The sequence below is a fragment of the Natrix helvetica genome, assembly GCF_964273705.1.
Source record: "Natrix helvetica genome assembly, chromosome: 9".
NCBI classification, from domain to species: Eukaryota; Metazoa; Chordata; class Lepidosauria; order Squamata; family Natricidae; genus Natrix; species Natrix helvetica.
The window spans coordinates 22,546,734-22,571,242 of record NC_138560.1 but is presented as its reverse complement, the minus strand read 5'-3'; the positions used below and the strand labels follow the sequence as shown (position 1 = coordinate 22,571,242).

The window sequence follows — 24,509 nt, the reverse complement described above, 5'->3', positions numbered from 1 at the left end:
TTGTATCTTCTGAGTAACTCTCCTGATGAAATGTTCCAAAGGTGGAAAGACTTGTCTACTCACATCTCTGTCCTCTTCTTTATTCCCAGACAGCTGTTTCCCCGGGGCTTGCCCGATGAATTCACTTTGATCATCACTCTACTCTTGAAGAAGCAGACTACCAAAGAGAACTGGTATCTCTTCCAGATCACTGACCCTCAGGGATACCCCCAGGTATAACCATCTAACTTCATCCAGTCTTTCCATTGCCTCTCTGATCCATTGTTTTCCAGTTGTTTTCCCCCTAGCTAACCCCAGTTAAACCTTCCTTCCTTCCTTCCTTCCTTCCTTCCTTCCTTCCTTCCTTCCTTCCTTCCTTCCTTCCTTGCTTACTTACTTACTTACTTACTTACTTACTTACTTACTTACTTACTTGAATTAGCTCATCCAAGGATTTATTCTGCTTCCTACCTTCCCCTTTCAGCTAATGGTGTGAATGGGATTGTGCTTGCACGTATGAACATATAGTCAACTCTAAACTCTAGTTAATAAGATACGATTGCTGTGTTCATTCCATGTGAAATGGACCCGAGAAAGAAAAGTTGTCACTGAGTGTGGTGACCCTGTTCACATTACACACTGAAGTAATGGCTGAGTTCCCACAAGATGCTGAAACACAAATTACAGAGTCCGCCTCCATCAAACCGAGAGAAGGAGTGAGATTCTGTCTTGACCTTCACAAGATGGAGAATTCTCCAAGTAGGTGATGCAGAGGGAATATTCTCTGTGTGGGGTGGAGAACTAGTCCAGCTTGCTGTCTTCCAAATCAGTTAAGCATCAGGTAACCTTCAAATGTGTCAGACATCAATGTCCCAAAGGTACCTTTTCAAGAGTCCAGTTGCCTCTTGAAGAAAACACCTTTGGGACAACCATGACCTGGATGACTGAGAGTCTCCATAGACTGTCAGGCATCAAGTAACCTTTTCAGAATTTTGCAAGGCAGGTTGAACGCTAAGTTATGCATTAACATGCACTATATTAAGGAAAATGTGTATATGAAAGCATTATATAAAGGAAAAGATCCACTAAGCATGCATACATTAAAGAAAATTCACATAAATCATATTCATTTTTACATAGGTTAAAAAACGATGCAGAAACATAGAACAGTCATCTATCCTTACCTGTTATTACTACATATTTATGACCAGATATATATAATATTTAGACAGATTAAACCAACTTGATTTGCAAGAAAAGGGATCAAAAAGGAACATGATAAATTTCATCCAGATAATATCATCTTCGGAACAAAACTCTCTTTGGATTTTTGTTATTACTTAAGATCTCATTTTAACTACAATGTAAGGTTCATTCTTTTAACAACAAAATATCACTACAGGTAGTCCTTCGACTTACAACCATAATGGAACCTGGCCATAAGCCGTAACTATTGTAAAACAATAAAACTATTGTAAAACAAAAAAGTCATGTGACCGACATGATTTTATGATTTTTGGGTTGATGATCGTTAAGCAAATGCAGTGGTCACAAAATGATTGCCATGGTCATGGCTGTGGGTTTGCTGAAAGTGCCTGTTTTTAGCAAAACAGTTGTACAATATATCCGTGTGACCATGGGATGATGCAAATGGCTATAAATGTGGCCATGTTGCAGAATAGAATAGAATAGAATAGAATAGAATAGAATAGAATGTGGAATGGAATGGAATAGAATAGAATAGAATAGAATAGAATAGGGAATGGAGTGGAGTGGAGTGGAGTGGAAGAGGAGAGGAGAGGAGAGGAGAGGAGAGGAGAGGAGAGGAGAGGAGAGGAGAGGAGAGAAGAGAAGAGAAGAGAAGAGAAGAGAAGAGAAGAGAAGAGAAGAGAGAATCGAATAGAATAGGAGAATCAAATAGAAAATAGAACAGAACAGAGCAGAGCAGAACAAGGCAGGACACTGGAAGAAATCTTGGAGGTCTTCTAGTGCAGCCCCCTGCTCAAGTAGCCAAAGGAGTGAGGTAGAAACGATTGGAACTTTGGATCAGGTCATAGGTCTCATTTTTCAGCCAGGTGAAAACTTTGAACGATCGCTAAGTGATGTGTCATAAGTCACTCTCACTGTCTCTGGGTTCAAACTCAGGCACCTGAGATGTATTTACAATGGTTGCAGCAAGGATGGTTCCTCGCACTTACAACCATCATAGCTTTATAGGACCAAACTCCAGCATTTGACATGCAATTACAATGGTTCCAGCATCCTGGGGTCACGTAATGAATATTTTCAACCTTTGCAGCTGGATTTGCTTAACATCCACAGTGATTCATTTAACAAACATGGGGGGAGTCATAAAAAGTGGGCATAACTCATTTAACAACCGCCTTGTTCAGTAATGGAAAATCTGGTCCCAATTGCGATCATAAGCTGAAGACCATCTACAAGTCTTCTGACTTATCAGCTCTCATAAATTTCTGTCCTTTTTTCTCCATTAAGCGGTCAGCCTTCCAGCTTCCATTCTCCCCTCCCTCTCCCTCCCTCTCCCCACCCTCTCTCTCTCTCTCTTTCTCTCTCTCTTAGGGGTCTCCAACTTTGACAACTTTAAGACTTGTGGACTTCAACTCCCAGAATTCCTCAGTCAGCTTTGCTGGATGAAGAATTCTGGGAGTTGAAGTCTACAAGTTTTAAAGTTGCCAAGATTGGAGACCCCTGCTTTAGAACATCCTTCTATTCAGCACCCTCTCTTCTTCCTTCTACTTTTTCAGCTCTCCCTGGGGATCAACAGCAAAGAGCGGAGTCTGGAGTTCCAGGCCAAGGACCGTCATGGGGAATCGATTGGCATAGTCTTTGCTGGCAAAGGCATCACCTCCCTTTTTGACTTGAAGTGGCACAAAATGGCGGTCAGCATTCAAACCCAAGTGATCTCAGTCCATATTGACTGCAGCTACATCTCATCTAAGCCTCTGCAGCTGCGACAGCGGTTGGTCAGCAATGGCAACACATTCGTGGGGCTGGAGGCAGTGCATGGGACTCCGGTGATGGTGAGTCACGGGGGCAGCAGTGGTAGTGGTGGTGGTGGGCACATGTGAGCATCCCGTGGCTAGGAGATACGTCTCCAAGTTGAGCTGACCACAGTTTTCTCCAAACTGGGCAAGCTATTTTGCTTCCCCTCCAAGAGAGAGGACAACTTGCTGCCATAGACTTCAATGTACCCTGTTTCCCTGAAAATAAGACCACCCTGCATGATAAGCCCAATCAGGCTTTGGAGTGCATGCGCTAAAATAAGCCGTTCCCCCAAAATAAGTCCTCCCTGAAAATATTGCAACACAGCAGCAGCCATGAGGTGACCACGCTCTCCCTCCTGCACCTCAAAAATAATAAGACCTCCCCAAAAATAAAGCCAATTGCTTATTTTGGAGGTCAAAAGAAAATAAAACTCTGACTTATTTTGGGGGAAACACGGTAGCTTCCCTGGTGCTAATGCTTAGCTTAAAGAAATTGAGCCAAAACAATTGGAGAGATTCAACTTGGTTTTCTTTATTTGCTAACACAAATGCAGTCATCATTAGGCTCTTAGCCAGCAAGAGCTAAAAGCCCGGATGCTGGAGTACTCCAGTCGTATAATGTGGCAGAGTAATTGAGTAATTAATTTACAACTGCAGATAAAAGACACAGAGGATTGAAAGAAGCTGGGGGCCTCTAGTCTTAGCTTTTGGCAGACCAATATTTGCTTTACAAAGACATAAACTCTACAGTTGTCGACGCATTGCTTATACGGGTAGCCCTCAACTCACAACCATGTTGAGCAGTCATTCAGAGTTACAGCAGCACTGGGAAAAAATGAGTTTTGATGGGTCCTCACTCTTACAACTGTCGTAGCATCTCCACAGCCACATCGGAGGTGGTATTCAACAGGTTCTGACCAGTTCTGGAGAACTGATAGCAGAAATTTTGAGTAGTTCAGAGAACTGGTAAATACCACCTCTGATTGGCCCCACCTCCATCTATTCTCTGCCTCCTGAGTCCCAGCTGATCGGGAGGAAATGGGGATTTTGCAGTATCCTTCCCCTGCCATGCCCGCCAAGCCACACCCACCAAGCCATGCCCACCAAGCCACACCCATAAAAACAGTAGTAAAAAAAATTGAATCCCACCACTGAGCCACATGATCAAAACTTGAGTGCTTGGCATGTAATTACGATGGTTTCCACATCCTGGATCATTTGCAACCTTCCCAGCTGGCTTCGGGGAAACTGGCTTTGCTTAGCCAGTGCATGATTAATAGCTACAATAAGTTGTTTAGCAATCATGGCAAAAAATGTCATAAAATTGGGCACAACTCATTTAACAACCATCTTCCTTAGCAATGGAAATTCTGATCCCAACTGTGGTTGTTTTCCACTCTGAAACAGTAATCAAGAATACCTGGAGATCCACAGATTTGCAAAATATTCCCATTTCCTTGAATGATTCTCCCTTTTTGTAAGTGAGGAAAAAATCTTCAAAAACATATATCCTTAGAAAGTTTCAGGAGAGGCAGCATCTGCTGGCAACTGAAAAGTGTCTCTTTAAGCTCTGGATTTGTATGGGCATTTCTCAAATCTGAGAAGGCAGCTCCAAATTTGCTCCAGGTTTTTTTTCCCTTTCATTTCTTGTTATGATGCATGAAATGCGGTGGCCACTTTGCTTGGTGTTCTGTAGGGAGAACGAGGCAGGCAGGAACTGAGGCAAGGCAGGTTGAAGCTAACACAACCTTTATTAACAGTTTAACACGGCAAAATGTAAGGCAAACCTCGAACCGGCAAACAGCAACATTTGACAGCTGACAGTCCCTTTTATACTAGAGCTGTCAGACGCTGAACCAATAGAATGGCTGCATTCTCCCGCCAGCTGGCTGCTCGCGTCTCAACCAATCAGGGGCCGGCAATGATAGCCAATGGCGTCGTAGCCTCCAGGACTTAACACTTGGTGTAGGATCAGTTTCAAAAGGAAGGTAGCTCTAGGGAATGTGTGAAGCCCTCAACTACTCTAGCAGTAACGGAGCCAGCTCTCTTCCAGCAAGAGAAAGAGCTGAGAGGCATCAGTCCTGCTGTCTTCGATATTGGTTTTGTTAATGATACATTAACACATTTTAGCTTCTTGTTGTTCTGTCATCTTTCCTCAGATATTTCATGCGCTGGGCAAATGTTGGAATGCACACAAAGCTGGAGTGAAATGCTACCGGTTCGGGGTGGTTTGCCTGAACTGGTAGTTAAAAAATGCTAAAAAAAAGTTCCAGTGATCGTGCATCACAGCTGATTGTTGCACAGCTGATCATCAAAACTTTTTTAAACTTTATTTTACTATCGGTTCGCCCAAACCGGTAGTTTAAAAATGCTAAAAAAAAAAGTTTAAAAAAAGTTCCAACAATCATGCGACACAATTGTCAACCAGTTGATCATCAGAACCTTTTTTTTTTACTTTTTTAAGCATATTTTTTACTACTGGTTTGCCTGAACTAGTAGTTAAAAATGCTTTTTAAAAAGTTTTTTTTTAAGTTCCAACGATCAGCTGTGCAACAATCAGCTGTGCCGCACGATTTACATTCGCTAGAAAGCAGGAAATTGTGCTTTCTAGCAAATCTAAATCGTGCGGCACAGCTGTTCCCCCCCCTCACTGTTCTACTTACCTTTGCAGACTCAGAAAAGGTTTCTTAGTGCCTGTGGTGCGCATGCGCGCAAAGCACATGTTTGGTGCGCCTTCGCACGTGAAGCAAACTGGTAATAGACTTCAGTGCATTTCACCCGTGACTTAAAGCTTAATCAGGAGCTCTTAACTATTAAGGAAGTGGACTCCTACCATAATGCCTAACTTCGGGACTTTGTCCCTATCCACAACGAGAATGGAAGAATACCTTGATGGTAGTCAAAACTGAAATGAGATTTTTTCCCCTCCCAGTTCGAAAGTTTCTTTTCTGAATGATTTTGAGCACAATGAATTGAGAGCAAAGAAGAAGTCTTCCTCTTAAACGGACAGCGGTAATAGCCAATGAAGAAAGAGTAACCCATAGAAAGACTGTGCACTTTTATAATGTTCTTAAGGGTCAAACATACTTTGAAACTCACCGTCATGAGACAAATAAAGCCCGCTTAGGATATTCCTCCCCACAATATCTTTGTGAGCAGAAGTTTCAGTGAATCTACTTTGTTTCCTGAAGGAAAAAAAAGGAGGAGAGGAATTTCAAGAAAAAACTTAAACTGCTTAAATAATACTGATGACATTCCTTCTAGGGCAATTCAAGCATTGCTAAAATACACAAGACAGTGAAAAGGGATAAAATAATTGCAGGGAGTTGATTCAAAGCTGCAGAAAAAAATGGAAAGAGTAAGGCAAGGGAATCTGGATAATTATAAAGAAAAAAAACAACAAATCCCATGGCACTAACTGCATGGTTCCAGGAAGCCATTGTTAAAGCATTTGAGCTGATCATCCAATGCATAATTAACAAGAAACTAAGCTATTTTGATGAGAGTGCATTCTGAGATAAATCAAGCAGCTTTCAGAAAGCTTGTTCTAGGCCAGGTCTCTGACTTGACACTATTGTACCACATCCTATTTCTGTAAGACCTTTCCAGCCCTGGACCCTTCCAGTGGACCTGGAGAAGGGATGCATTATGGTTAAGTGTATGGCGTGGAAATAGCCTGAAAGTATTTACATGTGAAAATGTATGGATAGAGATGATTGGGGTGTCCTTTTTGTATTGTTCATTTAGTTCAGAGGTCGACAACCTTAAACACTCAAAGAGCCACAAAGGTCCATTCAATTCTGGAGCTGACCCCAACATAGAGTCTCCGGTTCCCCCAACATAGAGTCTCCTCCTAGCACGGCGTCTTTTTTCCTCTATATGGCCTAACCGAAAGCCCTATCAACTATGATTCTGACCAGTGACAGGGAGCCGCAGCAGAGGTGGGAAAGAGCCACATGCGGCTCCAGAATCATGGGTTGCTGACCCCTGATTTAGTTTAAATGGACTTGTCCACTTTGGCTACACCCATTTTGGGAGAGCCTCTCAGAACCAAGGGCAGCTCCTCAGGTCACCAACCTTCACGCGAAACCCAAGAGCGTGCGAGAGACAACGAAGCAGAGCTGTGGAGTGGGAGTTAAATATGTCATCAGTTTAGAGTCGTTGCCACCAGAGACCCAAGTCCAACCCCTCTTGACTTCCATTAACTCTTATCTAGCACCAGTTTAGTGCTGACTGTTACTTAACCAGATCCTTATACACAGATTAGAATAAATCTTCCATGCTGCAATTTTACAAATGATCATGATTCTTTGCACCTAACAGAATAACAGGGAACAATTCAGCCAGAGTTGAATTCTTTATTTGCTTATCTATGGCAGACCGAATCTTGCTAGACTGAACTTTTATTACAGTTACTAATGGCTACGCCCTGGGAGATTCTAGAGCAGCGGTGTCAAACTCAAGGCCCATGGAGTGCTTAGATCCGGCCCACTCTGGAAACAGCAAAGGACTGGTCCATTGTTCTTCTGCCAATGAAAACAGGCTCCTGAACTCCGATTTTGGCTGCAATGGACTCCTGCAATCCTCCCGAACTCTGTTTTCGCTGGCAGAGGGTTGTAAGGAGGCTATTGCAGCCAAAAAAGGAGCTGGGAACCCATTTTCGCTGACAGAGCACTCAGGCCACCACAGGCACCCCCGACACGAGTGATGTTGAGCTGGCCACGCCCACCCTCTGAGGTAAAAAACCAACCCTGATGCAGCCCTCAATGAAATCGAATTTGACACCCCTGTCCTAGAGAGTGGATTTTTTTAAAAAAAATCTCTTCTTCTGTTTCTTATCCAGTTCAGGGCTGTACTACCCCTTGTCTCCTTCCCCTCTCTGGACTGTGCTGCATCCTTCCTGAAAAACTACCATTTCACTTTAACCCAGTGGTGGGATTCAGCCGGTTCGCACCTATTTGGGAGAAGCAGTCGTTGACTTTCTAATCAGTTGGGAGAACCGGTTGTTGGAAGAAATCTCCTTTTGTTTTTTACAGGGCTAATCCTGTAAGGAAGACAGGAAGGAAACATTCTGGTGTTGTTTCTAGCCTAATCTTTATTGTCCTCCTTTCAGAAACTGCCTCTCTGGTTAACTCTTATTACATTTAACTCTTCCCTAAAGCGAAGTGCCCATCAACGTGAGTGACGTTGAGTTGGCCATGCCCAAATGGTCACATGACCACCAAGCCCCGCCTACCCAGCTGGTCATTAGGACAGAGAACCGGTTGTTAAATTATTTGAATCCCACCACTGCTGCAACCTATCCCTCTCCCACTCTTCCTTTACCCACCCCCCTTGAGCACCATTGCTCACATCAACATTAGGTACTTGTAGCTTATCATAGGTGAACATGAACTTGCCAACACTATTTTAGCTTGTTAGAATCCAGATAGTTTGGTTTAGTAGTTTAAGGCACCAGGCTAGAAAGTAGGTGAGTGTGAGTTCTATATAAAAGTTTGCATCAGGCTAATTAGCAGAAAATAAAAGCATACTTACTACAGTATTAACAGCGTAGCCTCAAAATTAATTGGGTGAATAAGTAATTATTCTAATAATTAATTGAAACTCCTGCCTTGGGCAAGGGGTTGGACTAAAAGACCTTCAAGGTCCCTTCCAGTCCTATGATTCTATATAATTTTTAAAACGGCTAATTATGTGATAAATTGGTAACTCCAAAACATTTGAGGATAGTATTCGAAGGACATTTTCCTTGTCCCTTCATCCAAAAGAAATCTAGGTAAAAGTAAATGTAAAGGTTCCCCTTGAATATATGTGCTAGTCTATCCCGACTGTAGGGGGCAGTGCTCATCTCCGTTTCAAAACCGAAGAGCCAGTGCGGTCCAAAGACATCTCCGTGGTCATGTGCCCAGCATGACTCAGCACCGAAGGGGCACGGAACGCTGTTCCCTTCCCACCAAAGGTGGTCCTATTTTTCTACTTACATTTTACATGCTTTTGAACTGCTAGGTTGGCAGAAAAAAAAGAACCTAACCCTCATTTAAATAACACTATAATCCACTCTTACAAGGAAGATTTCTCCTTCTAGGATTGTATGATCATATCTTCAGCCGTTCCCCCAAACAAACAATTATTGATATTTTAATAGATTCCAAATATTAGGTATACAGCCAGCCATACAGCCATACACAATCTTTCTTTTCATCCTACAGCTTCTGTTAGGAGGGCTGATCCCAACCTGGGGCTGGCTCATCCATAATATCTATGATGGTCAACTGGGCAGGAGGTAACAAATCCTGGCTAGTGAACTCTGATGTATGTTGGACAATTTCAGGGTGAGGGTGCAAGTGCAGCATCCTCTACAGAATTCACAAGGCATCCTGTTGAAGAAGCCTACTACAAATGGTGGCTGAAGAACTACAATACAAACATTGGGTAGGAAAGCGAAGCAGTGGAAATACAGACCTGTGGGAAAGGATGTGTCAAAGATGAGAGAGATAGGGACAAGAGATCTAGCGTAATGGTTATTTCTGAGACCTATAAAGACATATGGTGGTTTAAACAATCAGATGCACACTCTTCTGTTAACAATGAAAGATCTACCACTTCCTTGGTTCCCAGAAAAACAGAAAGAATATGAAGAAATCTTACCCTCAAGGAAATGTGTTGGGTGTAGAAAGGAAATAGTTCAGTTTAGTGGTGAAATTCATTTTTTTTTACTACTGGTTCTGTGGGTGTGGCTTGGTGGGCATGGCAGGGGAAGGATACTGTAAAATCTCCATTCCCTCCCCACTCCAGGGAAAGGATATTGCAAAATCTCCATTCCCTCCCCACTCCTGGGGGAAGGATATTGCAAAATCCCCATTCCCACCCCATTCTGGGGCCAGCCAGAGATGGTTATTTGCCGGTTCTCCAAACTACTCAAAATTTCTGCTACCAGTTCTCCAGAACCTGTCAGAACCTGCTGAATTTCACCCCCGGTTCAGTGGCTGGAATTCCCTCCGTCCCAATCCTTTCATCCCAGTAAATCTTGCTAAAGAGATTCAGTCGGATCATGCTGGGAAAAGTCTTACTTTCAATTTTCGGCAGATCCTGAAGAGCCCAAGAACCTGACTGAAAGCAGCATGTAGGCCTGGCTTGTGGTGGTAGATGGATGAGAAGAAAGTGATGGTGCATACGATGCTGTCATTTGGCAGGCTGGTCCAGAAATCCTTTTGCCAGAACTTGTGCAGCTTATGAGTGAAGTCATGGTGGGGGGAGGGAGGATCATGACTCATAGGTTGCTGATGCGTATGAGACCACGCCTGATATCTAGGCAGCTTCCAAAGAAATGTGACTCAAGCACTGAAAGAAATGAGAGATAAGAAACAGCCGGGAGAAATAGGCCTGTTTTTTACTTTCATTTTGGATCAGGGCCACGCTCCCTCCTCAGAGACATCTGAGATAAGCTGCCAGTCCTGAGATTGAAGCCCTTGGCCTGATGCCGTGTCTGCAGCCCACCCAACCTAGGATTCAGGGTTAAGACTTTGCTCTCAGCAATTCTATCCAAAGACGGTGTGAAGTGCCGAGAAACCTGGGATGCCATTTGAGAAACTCAACATGTCTCACATACTCATTGGTGAAAGGGTGGCTCAGTCAGGATTCTTCTCCAGGGCCTGAAGGATGCAAGCTTTCTTCCCGGGATTTTTTGATTTTGATCTAAAAGCATGCTTGTTTGTATTTCCCAGTTTGACATTCAGCAGCTGCACATCTACTGTGACCCAGCCATGGCAATGCATGAGGGATGTTGCGAGATCTCCGACAATGGGGTGAGTAATTGTTAAGGCTTTGCAAAGAAATGACACTTTTAATTATGGATGACTGGGAGGGTTGTGAAATGTTCTTGCCAATTTCCATGTTACCCTAGAATCTTCAGATGCTTATCTGCAAACATAAATGGACAATCTTCCTAGAGTATTATGTCTGGGTGTGCAAACATATCCACACCCATGCCCAAAAGTGTCTGAATGATTTGTCTAGGTTACACGTCTATTATTTGCAGTATAGCATGCTGCTATTTCATTCAACTACAAGGCCTGGGGTTAGTTTTCCTGCAACTACTAGGTACATGGGACCAGGAGTAGATCTGTCTTGATCTTTGGGCTTCCTTCTGTAGATGTAGTAGATTAATATGTTAGATGGAATACTGACCAGATCACCTTCATCCAGCAAGGTTGTTCTCCAACTCTCATGTTCTCAACTTAATGTACAGGTAGTCCTCGACTTACGATCACAATTGAGCCCAAAATTTCTGTTGCTAAGAGAGATATTGATTGTGAGCTTTGCCCCATTTTATGACTTTTCTTGCCACAACTGTTAAATGAATCATTGCAGTTGTTAAGTTAGGATTGTTAAGTGAATCTGTCTTCCCCATTGAGGTTGCTTGTCAGAAGGTTGCAAAAGGCGATCACATGACCCTGAGACTCTGCAACCGTCATAAATGTGAGTCGGTGGCCAAGTGCCTGAATTTTGATCATGTGACCATGGAGATGTTACGATAGTCACATGAATAATGGTCATAAGTGACTTTTTTCAGTGCCATTGAAACTTCAAATGGTTGGTAAATGAACGGTTGTAAGTCGAAGACTACCTATGCAACCAAGAGTTTCAATTAAATAGGGATCTGAATTTGTGGGCCCACCGTTGTATTCACTGTGGGCTCTAATGTGGATTTATATTTTGAACTGCTGCCATTTTTAAAGTAAATCTCTGGATATTTGCAAAACTGCTATTCATCTGAATAGAATAGAATAGAATAAGGAATAGGGTAGGGTAGGGTAGGGTAGGGTAGAATTAGAATAGAGAATATAATAGAATAGAATAGAGTTGGAATGGATCCTGGAGGTCTTCTAGTCCAACCCCCTGCTTAAGCAGGAAACCCTACACCACTTCAGACAAATGGTTATCCAACATCTTCTTAAAAACTTTCAGTGTTGGAGCATTCACAACTTCTGGAGGCCAGTTTTTTCACTGATGAATTGTTCTGTCAGGAAATTTCTCCTCAGTTCTAAGTTCCTTCTCTCCTTGATTAGTTTCCACTCATTGCTTCTTGTTCTACCCTCAGGTGCTTTGGAGAATAGTTTGACTCCCTCTTCTTTGTGGCAGCACCTGAGATATTGGAAGACTGCTATCATGTCACCTAGTCCTTCTTTTCATTAAACTAGACATACCCAGTTCCTGCAACCGTTCTTCATATGTTTTAGTCTCCAGTCCCCTAATCATCTTTGTTTGATGTTCTCTGCACTCTTTCTAGAGTCTCCACATCTTTTCTACATTGTGGCGACCAAAACTGGATACAGTATTCCAAGTGTGGCCTTACCAAGGCCTTATAAAGTGGTATTAACACTTCACAGGATCTTGATTCTATCCCTCTGTTGATGCAGCCTAGAACTGTGTTGGCTTTTTTGGCAGCTGCTGCACACGGCTGGCTCATATTTAAATGGTTGTCCACTAGGACTCCAAGATCCCTCTCGCAGTTACAACTATTGAGCAAGGTACCATCTATACTGTACCTGTGCATTTTGAGATGAATTAGAGATAATTAGAAGTAAACACTAGTGAGTTTTGTCTATTAGTAGAAAATCAAGACACTCATGGCAATTCTATTCATCTTTATCCTTAAAATTCCTCATTGGTTTCTAACCCATGGCAGTAGCTGGGTTCATATATCATAAGGCTGCACCATCACAGGGTTTGTTTTCTCTTTGGTGACTAAGAGTTATTAATAAACCAGACAACACAAAAGTGTTGTGAATTAAAAAATCCTGAATTCCAAAAATGTAGCCTCTCATTTCCAAACCCACTAAGGAACATACCAACTTACAAATGTTTTCCATCTCTATATTATTTTGATTCTTGATTCCATTTCAACAGTGTTTTCCAGAAGCCTCCAAAACACGTCGGGATGTAGAAGTTATGGAGAACAACGAATTGATTGAGATCAACCCTCAAACAGAAGGCAAAGTTTACACACGCTGCTTCTGCCTAGAAGAACCTCAAAACAAGCAGGTTTGTCTTCACAGGCTACTCCTCTTTCTGAGTCTTTTGATTTTGTCTCAGGCTCACTTGGGTGGGTGAACTGACTTTTATTCTTGGGTTTTATGCTTTTATGGATCCTTCTGTGCTGTGCCTATTATGAATATTATAAATTAAAATGGGCAAGAGAGCAAAGAACCATGGAAGCCTTCACTTAAATCTTACCTCTGCCATGAAACCAAGAGAGGGGATGATCTAAACAGACCTACTTTACTTTAGAGATTAAGACATAAAATGGGAGTGAGCGAAGTCATGCTCAAACTCCCACAGTGCTGCTTAAGCATGTGACCAAGGGCCTCCAGTTTTCTTTTAAATGAAACTTAACCAAAAGCTAACAAGAGGTTCATTGTGAATGTGTCCTCAGCTTTCATGAGAAGTTGGTTGGTTTTGAATTAGATGGATAAATAGATATAGTGGTACTGGGCACTCGTTGTTAATTGATTCTGGGAAGCATGACAAGTACTAAAAACAATGAGTGCCAAACCAACCCCATGTCTTATCACACGACCCTTTGTTTCGGCTGAGTGTTTTGACCTAGGCTTTCCAAGAGCATGAAGCGAACTCCTTGTCCCGATAAAAACCCCTTTTTATTAATTGACTGTGAATTCTGCTCATTCACATCCAGCAAAGTCTTTCAAGGGAGGATTTACAGTCACAGACCTTATCTGGCTTGGAGAGCTGCCATGCCAATATCTGCAAAACTTGGTAAGGAATCTCAGAGAGTCATGAACCAATTAAGTGAACTAATTGTCTCCTGCAAACTCCACTCCCCTTTCGCTCCTCTTTTATTTCCCCTGGGAGGGGCCATTCATCGTCCACCTTTGGCCTTATTCCCAAGTCGACCCCTGTTCTTTAGCTGTTCCCTTTGTCTGGCAGCTCTGCGCATGCGCACACTGGGAACAGGCTCCAGCTGTTCATCTGCCTCACTGATGTCTGACTTTGAAGGCAGCTGATAACTGTCAGACGGCCTTGGCCCCCTCTCTGCCTCCAACACAGAGCCCTCATCAGAGCTTTCCCTGGACTCCAGGACTGGGCCATGTTCCTCCTCAACCTCCTCACTGTCTGAATCTGCTGCCAGTTCCTCTGGCCACTAGTAGGCCACAACCCTGGGTTCTGTTTTGGCAGAACTTCCTGTCTGTCCCTTTTCCAATGTCAGTAACCTTCCCAGCATGGCCAACTTCCTGTCTGTTTCGCTGTGACTGTCTCCCTTTTCCTACTGCAGTGCATTGAGTACCAAACAAACAATGAGTACCAGGACAACATTTTTATATCAAAATGCATTGAGTACCAAATTCAACAAGTTTTGAAGCAGTGGAGTACTGAGATACTTCTATACGTAGATTCCCACCATATGTATGAAATTGCAGAGATGGTGTTCACTAACCAGAAAGCTTCAGAACCTGGCACCAAATCCACAAACTGGACTCCTATAATGGTCATTGGATGACCTTGGAAGACAGGGAGGGAGAGAGACACACACAGAGAGACTGGAGAATATCTCCAAAATATATCTCAGCCCACAGAAGGAATGAGGAGATATTTCAGAAGTGAACCTCCCTGGTTTTATGGAGAGTTAAAAGGAAAGGAAGTGAAAAAGACCTTGCAAGATCTGTTAATGCAACTTTATAGTAAGATAGAGCTGGCATTACTGGTTGGGCTTCCTGTCTCACAGGGTGAACAGCTCTGTTTGCTGGCTGGGGGAATTCTGTGAGTTGAAGTCCACATCTCTTCAAGTTGCCAAGGTTGAAGAATGCTGCCCTGACAGCAGTGACGTGCGGTGTGGTTTATGGCTGGTGAGGCTGGTGACGTCATCAGGAAGGCGGGGAATAGGACCACATGTGCAGGAGGCTGAGGCAGCCTCAGCCTCAGCCTCCTGCACACGTGGTCCCATTCCCCGCCTTCCTGAGTCAACATGAAGGGGACCGTGGAGCGCGAGCTGTGGGACTGTGGAGTGCGAGCTGTGGGACTGTGGAGCGCGAGCTGCGGTCCCCTTCATGTTGACTCAGGAAGGCAGGGAATCGGACCACGTGTGCCTTTTCCCTTTTCCCTTTTGTCTTCTTTTCATGGTGAGAGCGGTGAGGCTCTGCCTCCCCTGCCTCCCCTGACTGCATGTCCCTTCCTGACCGCTACTATCTAAAAAAACCATGTTGTGGTCCATTATTTGTTCTCATGGAAATCCAGAGCCTTCACTTTGTGCACCACAGAATGATTTTTTGGGATGTCTGTGCACAGAGAGCCAAGATGCCGCTTTGATTTATTCTGACAGTCATGAGGTTAAATCGGACCGAATTATATGGTATGGGAAACATTTGGTTATTTTGGCCTGCCCAGTCCTGCTTTTCCATTCTCCAAATACTCAGCTTCTGCAGTATGATGGAAGCAGTGCTGGCACCTCTCTATGGAACTAAAGTGTCCCCTTTTGTTCTCATTCTCACCATCTCTGTGATTTTTATAATTAAACGTGAAATATGTTCTATTTCCCTTTGAAATCGCTTTCCATACATTTTGAAAAACCTAGGGGCATCATAATACTAACACTATTTAAAAAGGGAAAGGCAGCAGGGCAATTTTGCGGCTATTGGAGAGCCATGAAGGATGGAGTGCTGATGCGAGATACACAAAGACAGATTGTGGAGTCCTTGGTGCCCTCTGAGCTTGTTTTCTTGCAGACATTTTATTACCAAACTAGGTAGCATCATCATGAGCCCTGGTGGTGTAATGGTTAGAATGCACTATTGCAGGCTAACTCTGCCCACAGTCTGGAGTTCAATCCAGTCTTCCAGCCTTCCAGATTGTTGGGGGCATGGTGCTGACATTATAAACCACTCAGAGAATGCTGAGAAAGCACTACAGGTCATCTTCAACATATTACCACAATTGGCCCCAAAATTTCTGACATTTGTTCTGTGGGTTTTGCCCCATTTTATGACCTTTCTTGCCACAGTTGTTAAGTGAATCACTGCAGTTCATAAGTTAGTAACCTCACTGTGAAATGAATCTGGCCTCCCCATTGACTTTGCTTGTTAGAAGGTTGCAAAATGTGATCACGTGACCTTGGGACACAACAACGGTCATAAGTATGAAACAGTTGCCAAGCACCTGAACTTTGATCACATGATCATGGGGATGCTTCAAAAATTGTAAATGTGAAAAACAGTCATAACATTTTTTAGCGCTGTTGTAACTTTGAAAGATCACTAAATGAACTGGTGTAAATCAAAGACAACCTGTACAGGGTGTTGTATAAGTGCTATTTGTTTTGCTATCATTGGTGCTTGATAGTTCCTTGATTACTGTTGTTTAGTGTTAGCCTGTTTATCTGAATTGGTAGTTCCTGGATGGGAGTAATGAAATATTTTTAAACAAACATCCAAACTCAGGGAGCATCAAGAACCTCACAGTTCAACCTTGAGCTACAAATATTCTCTTCTAAAGTCAGAGAAGATCACAGGTTATGGTTGAAAAATAAATCAAGATAGTGGCTCTCAGGCCATTGCATATTTAAAAAACAGGCAAAGTTTAACTATATTCTTGTTGTTACATTTTCATCCACCCCAGGACCTAGAATAGGCAGGTGATGTTGTTTGATGGTGCTAAAGTATTGTCACTGGATTGTAAGCTGTACCAAGTAAAACTGCCTTTGCAATTGGCTGTTATTGTTATTGCTGTTTATCAAATTTATATACAGTACAGTCAATCTCACTGATACGGTAAATATGTGAAGCTTACCAATGGTAAAAAGATAAATATAAAACAATTTAAAATTAAACTGAAATTGAATTAAAAGGTTTAGTATAAATTTCAGTTCCAATGGATGGCTGTGAAAGTTGGACCGTAAGAAAGGCTGAGCACCTGCTCAGAGGCTAAAATACACCAAGTAAATGAGATGAAGAGTGTGAAGTAGAGGAGAGAGGTAAGGGAAGAAGAGAGGGAGAGGAGAGAGGGTGGGGGAGAAGAGGAGGAGAGAAAGAAGGAATGGAAAGGGGAGAGAGGAAGGGGAAGTAGAGAAGAGAAGGACGACAGAGGGAAGAAAGGAGGTAAGGAGGAGGAGAGAGGGAGAAGAAAGTGATGGATAAGGTACAAATATGGTGTATGGAGAGCAGAAGAGCCAATAATTGTTTTGGGGAGTTGATGGTAAGATGAATTGATGTAAACAGTTAATAACATAATAAGATGTTGGTTATGTAATAGTATACATGTGACTATATGTTATGAAAATGAATATATACGGTGTGTGTGTGTGTGTGTGTGTGTGTGTGTGTGTGTTGTGTATAAATATATATATATATATGCTGGTCTTGTTGTATTTGGGTCTTTTCCTGTGTAACAATCTTACACGGGAAAAGACCTGAATACAAGACCAGCATACCTACACCCATGAAAATCTACAAAAACATACATACATACATACATACATACATACATACATACATACATACATACATACATACTGGGAAAGATGAAGGGCAAAAGAAGAAGGGGACGGCAGAGAACAAGGTGGCTGGATGGAGTCACTGAAGCAGTCGGCGTGAGCTTAAATGGACTCAAGAGGATGGTAGAGGACAGGAAGGCCTGGAGGAACGTTGTCCATGTGGTCGCGATGGGTTGGACACGATTTCGCAACTAACAAGAAGAAATAAATTTCAGATTGCTATGATTTCCCAGAGGGGTGAAATTCAGGCTTCATCCGAAAGGAATTCAAGAGCTATTTAAACCCAAGATTTATCTAAATCAGGGCCCAGTTACTGAAGAGAGGGGTTAACTTTGCATCAAGCAAATTGGACAATGTCCCTTTAATTACATCATCCCTGATTGGACAGGATCGCTTGCATCACTAATTCATATCCCTTTGGGGGACAGGGGAAAAAAAGTCTCGTCTGGCCCCAGAGATTCAAGAACACTTATGGAGCCTTAATTACAAAATTATTTTACTATCCCATCATTTCATCTAGTTGACATCTCCCAGATGAAGAAGATCCACAAAAGCTCATGTGATAATAAAAATCATCTTTAAATCAGTGTTTCTCAAGATGTCTGGATTTCATGCTCACTGGGGAATTCTGGGAACTTAACCAAACAAATAACCGAGTTGGAAGGGACCTTGGAGGTCTTCTAGTCCAACCCCCTGCTCAAGCAGGAGAGCCTATGCTATTCCAGACAAATGGTTGTCCAATCTCTTCTTACAAACCTCCAGTGATGAACACCCATGACTTCTGAAGGGCTCCTTTGTACCTGCAGCAAACCCCAGGACCTCAACCCCACAACCGCTGTTGCTACTTCCACTTTGGGAATAGAGAAAAGAAAGACTTGCTGGGGGGACATGATAGCAGTCTTCCAGTATTTGAGGGGCTGCCCCAAAGAAGAGAGAGTCAACGTATTCTCCAAACCACCAGACAAGAAGCAATGGTTGGCAACTAACCAAGGAGAGAAGCAACCTGGAATTAAGGAGAAACTTCCTAACAGTAAGGACAATTAACCAGTGGAGTAACTTGCCACCAGAAGTTATGGGTGCTCCAACACTGGAGTTTTTTAAGAAAAGACTGGACAGCCATCTGTCTGAAATGGTGTAGGGTCTCCGGCTTGAGCAGGGGGTTGGACTAGAAGACCTCCAAGGTCCCTTTCCAGCTCTAGTCTGATGGGATTAAACATCTCAACCTCAAGCTGAGGTTGAGAAACACTGCTTGACAGTGACACAAAACTCCTGGTTGGTTTTGCGTTAAGAGACTCACACGGCCACCTCCTAGGAAAACAAGAAGAGTTATATTCTGGAGGTGTCCTGGCAAACACCCTAATGGAGAAACAATAAACATTTGCAGCAGGAGGCCAGTGCTTCATCAAGACAACTTGTTTTGATTCAAAAATCTGAAACTGGTATATATTTGGCATAGGTTTAACCCGCTGCTGGGTACATTTTGACTTAATGGCTCTTTTGATCGAAATCTCATTTTCAGCTCCCCCCACAGTTGGGTAAATAGGCTAATAGGGAGTAAGAGCAGGGTGGAATTAAATCACACTCAGCTGTGTGATTTTGTGGGGAGAACATTTGCAACCAATTTGGAGATTTCATTTTTATATTTTGCTGTCAAGTCTGACTGAGGAAAAAAATGTGCACTTTAAAAAAAAAAAACAGGGGGGGGGGGTTGGAATGCAAGGAATTGGAAGCAGGGGAGAGCAAGGAATGTCAGTCCAAACCCCAGCAGTCTGAGAACCTAATTCCACTAATATGACAGATGAAGGAAAGCTACCCAGTTGAAAGAACAGATTAAAAGCAGCAACGTAATATATGAATTTATTGCATTCGCCGCATTTAATATCTCAGCATGCCACGCAGTGGCTGGAGGCAATGGGGTCATTTCGTGGCAACTTCGCTTTCTGGCCAGCCTTTTTGGGAAGTTTACCTCCCATTAATGGGACTAAAAACTATGCAAAGCCTTTGGAGAGATGAATTTGGGATGGGGGAAGAACAATGGAGATTGCCAAGTTAGATTTTGCTCTGTACAGGTAGCCCTCAACCACACCTGAGCGCAAAGGTTTCTGTTACTAAGTGAGACATTTGTTTCTGTTACTAAGTGAGACATTTGTTTCTGTTACTAAGTGAGACATTTGTTATGTGAATTTTGTCCCATTTTGCCACCTTCTTGCTACAGTTGTTAAGTGAATTAATGCCGTTGTAAATTTGAATAGCAATAGCGTTTAGACTTATATACCGCTTCACAGTGCTTTTACAGCCCTCTCTAAGCGGTTTACAGAGTCAGCATTTTGCCCCCAACAATCTGGCTTCTCATTTTACCCACCTCGGAAGGATGGAAGGTTGAATCAATCTTGAGTCCCATCAGAATTGAACTCAGGGCCGTGGGCAGATTTTGCCTGCAATATTGCATTCTAACCACTGTGCCATTAGGATGAATGAGGCTTACCAATTTGACTTTCCTTGTCAGAAGTTTGCAAAGGGAGATCACATGACTCTGGGACCCTGCAACCATCATAAATATGAACTAGCTGCCAAGCATCTGAAGTTTGACCATGTGACCATGGGGATGCGAAAAATGGGATATCACTATTTTCAGTGCCATTGTAATGAACTGTTGTAAGTCGAGGAACCAGCTGTATGCAGAGCCCATGCTAAAGAATGCATCACCCTTGTAAATGATATGGTGAATCCATGCTTTCTACTCAAGGTTGAGCTGTGGAAATAGAATGCCAAGATTTCCTTCAGGTAAGGTAGGATTTGCCAGCCACTTCTGTTGACTAGCCCATTGACTTCAATGCAAGGGTGAAATTCAGCCGGTTCTGACAGGCTCTGGAGAACTGGTAGCAGAAATTTTGAGTAGTTTGGAGAACTGGCAAATACCACCTGTGGCTGGCCCCGCCCTCATCTATTCTCTGTCTTCCAAGTCCCAGCTGATCAGGAGGGAATGGGGATTTTGCATTAACCTTCCCCCAGGAATGGGGAGGCAACGAGGATTTTGCAGTATCCTTGCCCTGGAGTGCGATGGGAATGGAGATTTTGCTGTATGCTTCCCCTGCCATGCACACCAAGCCACACCCACAGAACCGGTAGTAAAAAAAATTGAATTCCACTACTGTTTCAATGGGACAGAATCAATGGAAGAAATAAAATGCACATTGTTGTGGCCCGCCAGCGGCCAGCAGAGCTGGCAGCAGAGTCGGACAGTGAGGAGGTTGGGGAGGAACATGGGCCAGTCCTGGAGTCTGGGGAAGGCTCTGACGAGTGCTCTGCATCGGAGGCAGAGAGGGAGCTAGACAGCAACGAGGCAGAGGAACAGCTGGAGCCTGTTCCCAGTGTGCGCATGCACAGAGCTGCCAGGAGACAAGAACAACTAAGAAAGCAGGGTCAACTTAAGAGTAAAGCCACACCTTAGAGGTGATTGTCCCCTCCCAGAAGAAACAAAAGAGGAACTAACAGGGGGTGGGCTTTTGCAAGAAACAATTTCGTTCATTCAGTCCAGAAAGTTCTGTTTGTGAGAGACTCTTTTTGCCTTGTCCTGCATTTGGAAACTAGTTACCTGGCCCCGCTCCAAACGAGATTAGGTGCGTGTGGATAAACATTCCTCTGAAAGAATGTTTGCTAAAGCCTTGCCGACTGTGAATGAAAGGAATTCGCAGTCGTGTCAATGAAAGAGGTTTTGTCGGGACCAAGACTTTGCTTCTTGCTTTCTAAGGAGGCCTGGGTCAGAACACCCATTGACTGGGAAGGCAGAAAGTCAGGACCTGAATTGGATAATCCTCCTCAAATCCCAAGATTTGAAAATAACCTTTTGCAATGCTGAGCTCGCTTCTGCTTCTGCTGCTGAGTGTCTTTCTTTGGCGAAGCAGAGTGCAACCATTTTCAACTTTGATTTGATCTTTGATGTGGAGTATTTTGACCCAGAAAAAAACATTCGGGATTTTTATTTGCCCCAAACTGCCAAGCAAAGAATTCCATTACCAAAACATCTACCACTTTGCTTCCAGAGGCAGAAATGTGGGTGGGCAGGATCCAGAGGAAGCAAATGACAAAAGCAACCGGATGCCAAGGCAATGCAAGTTCTACCATAGTTGTTCTTGCGTTGCGACATCACACATGTGTACAGAAAGGCAGAGGTTTGGGGTTCTTGCTCTTTCTGAGCTTGGTTGGTTTATTGCAGACATTTTATTACCAACCTCGATAATATCATCAGTGCTAGCGGGGATTGGGGATTACTCACTGTTTATACTGTATACAAGTGGCTTGGTTGTGAATGATTTTGGTGGTTCTTGATTAGGCTGTTGTTTTTTGTTAGCTGTTGTCTGAGATGGTAGCTGCTTGAATGGAATATTGTTTGTTTCTTTTTCAATTTTTTTCTTTTTTCTTTTTTTAAATTACTTTTTTATTGAGTATTGTTTATTTCTTTTTAATATTTTTCTTTTTCCTTTTCTTTTTTCTTTTCTTAAAAAAATACTTTTTTATTGAGTATTGTTTATTTCTTGATGGTTGGTAGAGTATTAATCTTGGCGTTAATCTCTGCTTATCTGGGTATTGTTTGTGAGTGAGAAGATGTTTTGGTCTCATTCGTTATTTTTTGGGCTTTTATTGTCTCTTTTGAATGGTGCATGGTTTATCTCTATGTGTCTGTTGATGGCTGATTTGTCTGAGTATTTGTCAGAGCTTGCATCATGGAGGTGTAACACTATTTTAACATTTTGAGAAATGCACTGAGCTCTGTGGATGTCTGAGGGTGGGGCCAGTAGGTGGCTTGTGTGTTGCTTCTGCTTGCATTAGGGAGGAGTGCATTCAACTGGAATTAGAGGAACCCAAGTCATTCCATTAAAGAGGCAAGTCACTGTTTGATAAAAATCTAGTGATGAATGTCTCTTGCATCCAGTGGTGAAATTCAATTTTTTTACGACTGGTTCTGTGGGCGTAGCTTGGTGGGCATGGCAGGGGAAGGATACTGTAAAATCCCCATTCCCTCCCCACTCCAGGGAAAGGATACTGCAAAATCTCCATTCCCTCCCCACTCCTGGGAGAAGGATACTGCAAAATCTCCATTCCCTCCCCACTCTAGGGGAAGGATTCTGCAAAATCCCCATTCTCTCCCCACTCCTGAGGGAAGAATACTGCAAAATCCCCATTCCCTCCCCACTCCTAGGGGAAGGATACTGCAAAATCTCCATTCCCACCGCACTCCTGGGGGAAGGATATTGCAAAATTCCCAATCTCTCCCCACTCTGGGGTCAGCCAGAGGTGGTATTTGCCTGTTCTCCGAACTACTCAAAATTTCCACTACCAGTCCTCCAGAACCTGTCAGAACCTGCTGGATTTCACCCCTGTTTGCATCTCCATCTGCAGGGATGTGAGATGAAAGCCAAGCCTCCTGAATTATTTCATACTGGCGATGTTTGGCTTGCTTTGAGAGCTGAACCAAAAAAATTGAGCACAAATGTCCTTTTGATTAGTGGACACGGGGAAATAAAGGGGAGATTTCTTCAAATTTCTTCTGTGGGGGGAAATGTCCTAAGACCATTTCTCAATGATAAGACTTTCCACTTAGCCGGAAGGATGGGAGTTAGTCTTGGTCTCCATTTCATTTTTGTTTTTTCATCCTTGCTGTGCATTTTTCCCGTTTCTCCATCAAGTTTTGAAACGTCTTATAAAAAGCCCATTCAAAAATCTGTACGTGTTTTGTGTGCTCAGCTATCTTTGTGTACGTAGTTTTATATGTTCTTTTTCTAATATTATGCATCATTGAATAGCTCTATTGTGGTTCAAGAAGTTACATTACCAAATTAAGGGGGGAAACTGTGTTGATTTGCAAGAAGCAGCTGAAGCAACTTCCTAACAAACTACAAAGTGAATGGATTTTCTCTTTTACCTCTAAAATGTTGTCTTTCATCTTTACAACTGCTGTCCTTTGTTCCAGAGTTTTATTAATGATTAAGAGGTAAAGGTGCAGTGTTGACTATTTGCTTGCTCATAACCACAATCCAATGCCATTAAAACTTGTCCAATTTCATTCCTAAACTATCTCAAGATTTCAAGAGGGTTCTTCTTTAATAGTTCATAAGATGTTGCCTAGTAATGCTGGATTGTTTGAAACTTTTTCAAGATTCGTTTGGTGGGGTTTTTTTGCTCTTCTTCTTTGGCCAAAAAAGCAAGGTTCTCCATCACTCATACATTAGAGCTGATATGAAAACATACCGTAGGAAGTTAAAACCCACCCCTCTGCTAGAAAACTGAAATATCCTGGGAAATATTAAGAAGGCAAAATATTATATTTCCCTGGATGTGAAAGGGGAGAAACATGTTTTAAAGACAGAGTAGCTCCCAGCAGTTTCCTGCCCCATCCCCTTTGCCAATGAGCCATTAAAGCCTGAGCTAGTCTACTTTATATAATAAAGGTAGAATTAGCCTTCTACAGAAACTCACCACATGGCATATGGAAACTCAATCAAACTTGGGCTCAAAACACAGCCTAGAGAGTTGCCCTTGCATGGTCCCATGGGAGTCTGACAACCAATCAGAATACATTTCTTACACAGAGAGAGGAAACAGAGAGGTGGGGCCGAACAGAGTATAAAAACCCAGCAAGCCCCTTCTTCTCTCTCTTTTCTTCTTTAACCAATATCTGGAAGCATGTGATCCCCCTTTTCTGTTCAGGAGCTCAAGCCATGCGATCCTGTCCACCATTAAACCATCTTTCCAAGCAGCCTCCGTGTTTCCAGTGTCTTTTCCCCCACTTGGAACTGAACCCAGAAGGACATGTCTTCCAACAATACTAAATCCACAGTGTGGCATAAAGAGACTTTTCCACCAAATCTGGGGGCAGAGAAATCAGATGGGCTTCTAAATTTCTCTAAGAAAAAGAGAATAGTCCCATCAACCACACTAGGGAAAGCTGCCCACATGCACACACACCTACTGGGGTCAAGAATTTCAGAACAGAAAAGTCCAGAGTTGAATATTTTCCTTGC

At 42.9% G+C, this 24,509-nt stretch overlaps 1 protein-coding gene across 7 annotated transcripts in view; it reads left to right on the top strand.

Moving 5' to 3' along the window:
• COL16A1 (collagen type XVI alpha 1 chain) overlaps positions 1–24,509 on the top strand; it is a 289,804-nt gene that overhangs the window by 80,473 nt on the left and 184,822 nt on the right. For all 7 annotated transcript variants that reach the window (XM_081962316.1, XM_081962321.1, XM_081962318.1 and 4 more), the window contains 4 exons: positions 90–213; positions 2,745–3,020; positions 10,709–10,789; positions 12,894–13,028. In XM_081962316.1, the coding sequence (XP_081818442.1) occupies positions 90–213; positions 2,745–3,020; positions 10,709–10,789; positions 12,894–13,028 (616 nt within the window). The remainder of the gene's footprint in view (positions 1–89; positions 214–2,744; positions 3,021–10,708; positions 10,790–12,893; positions 13,029–24,509) is intronic.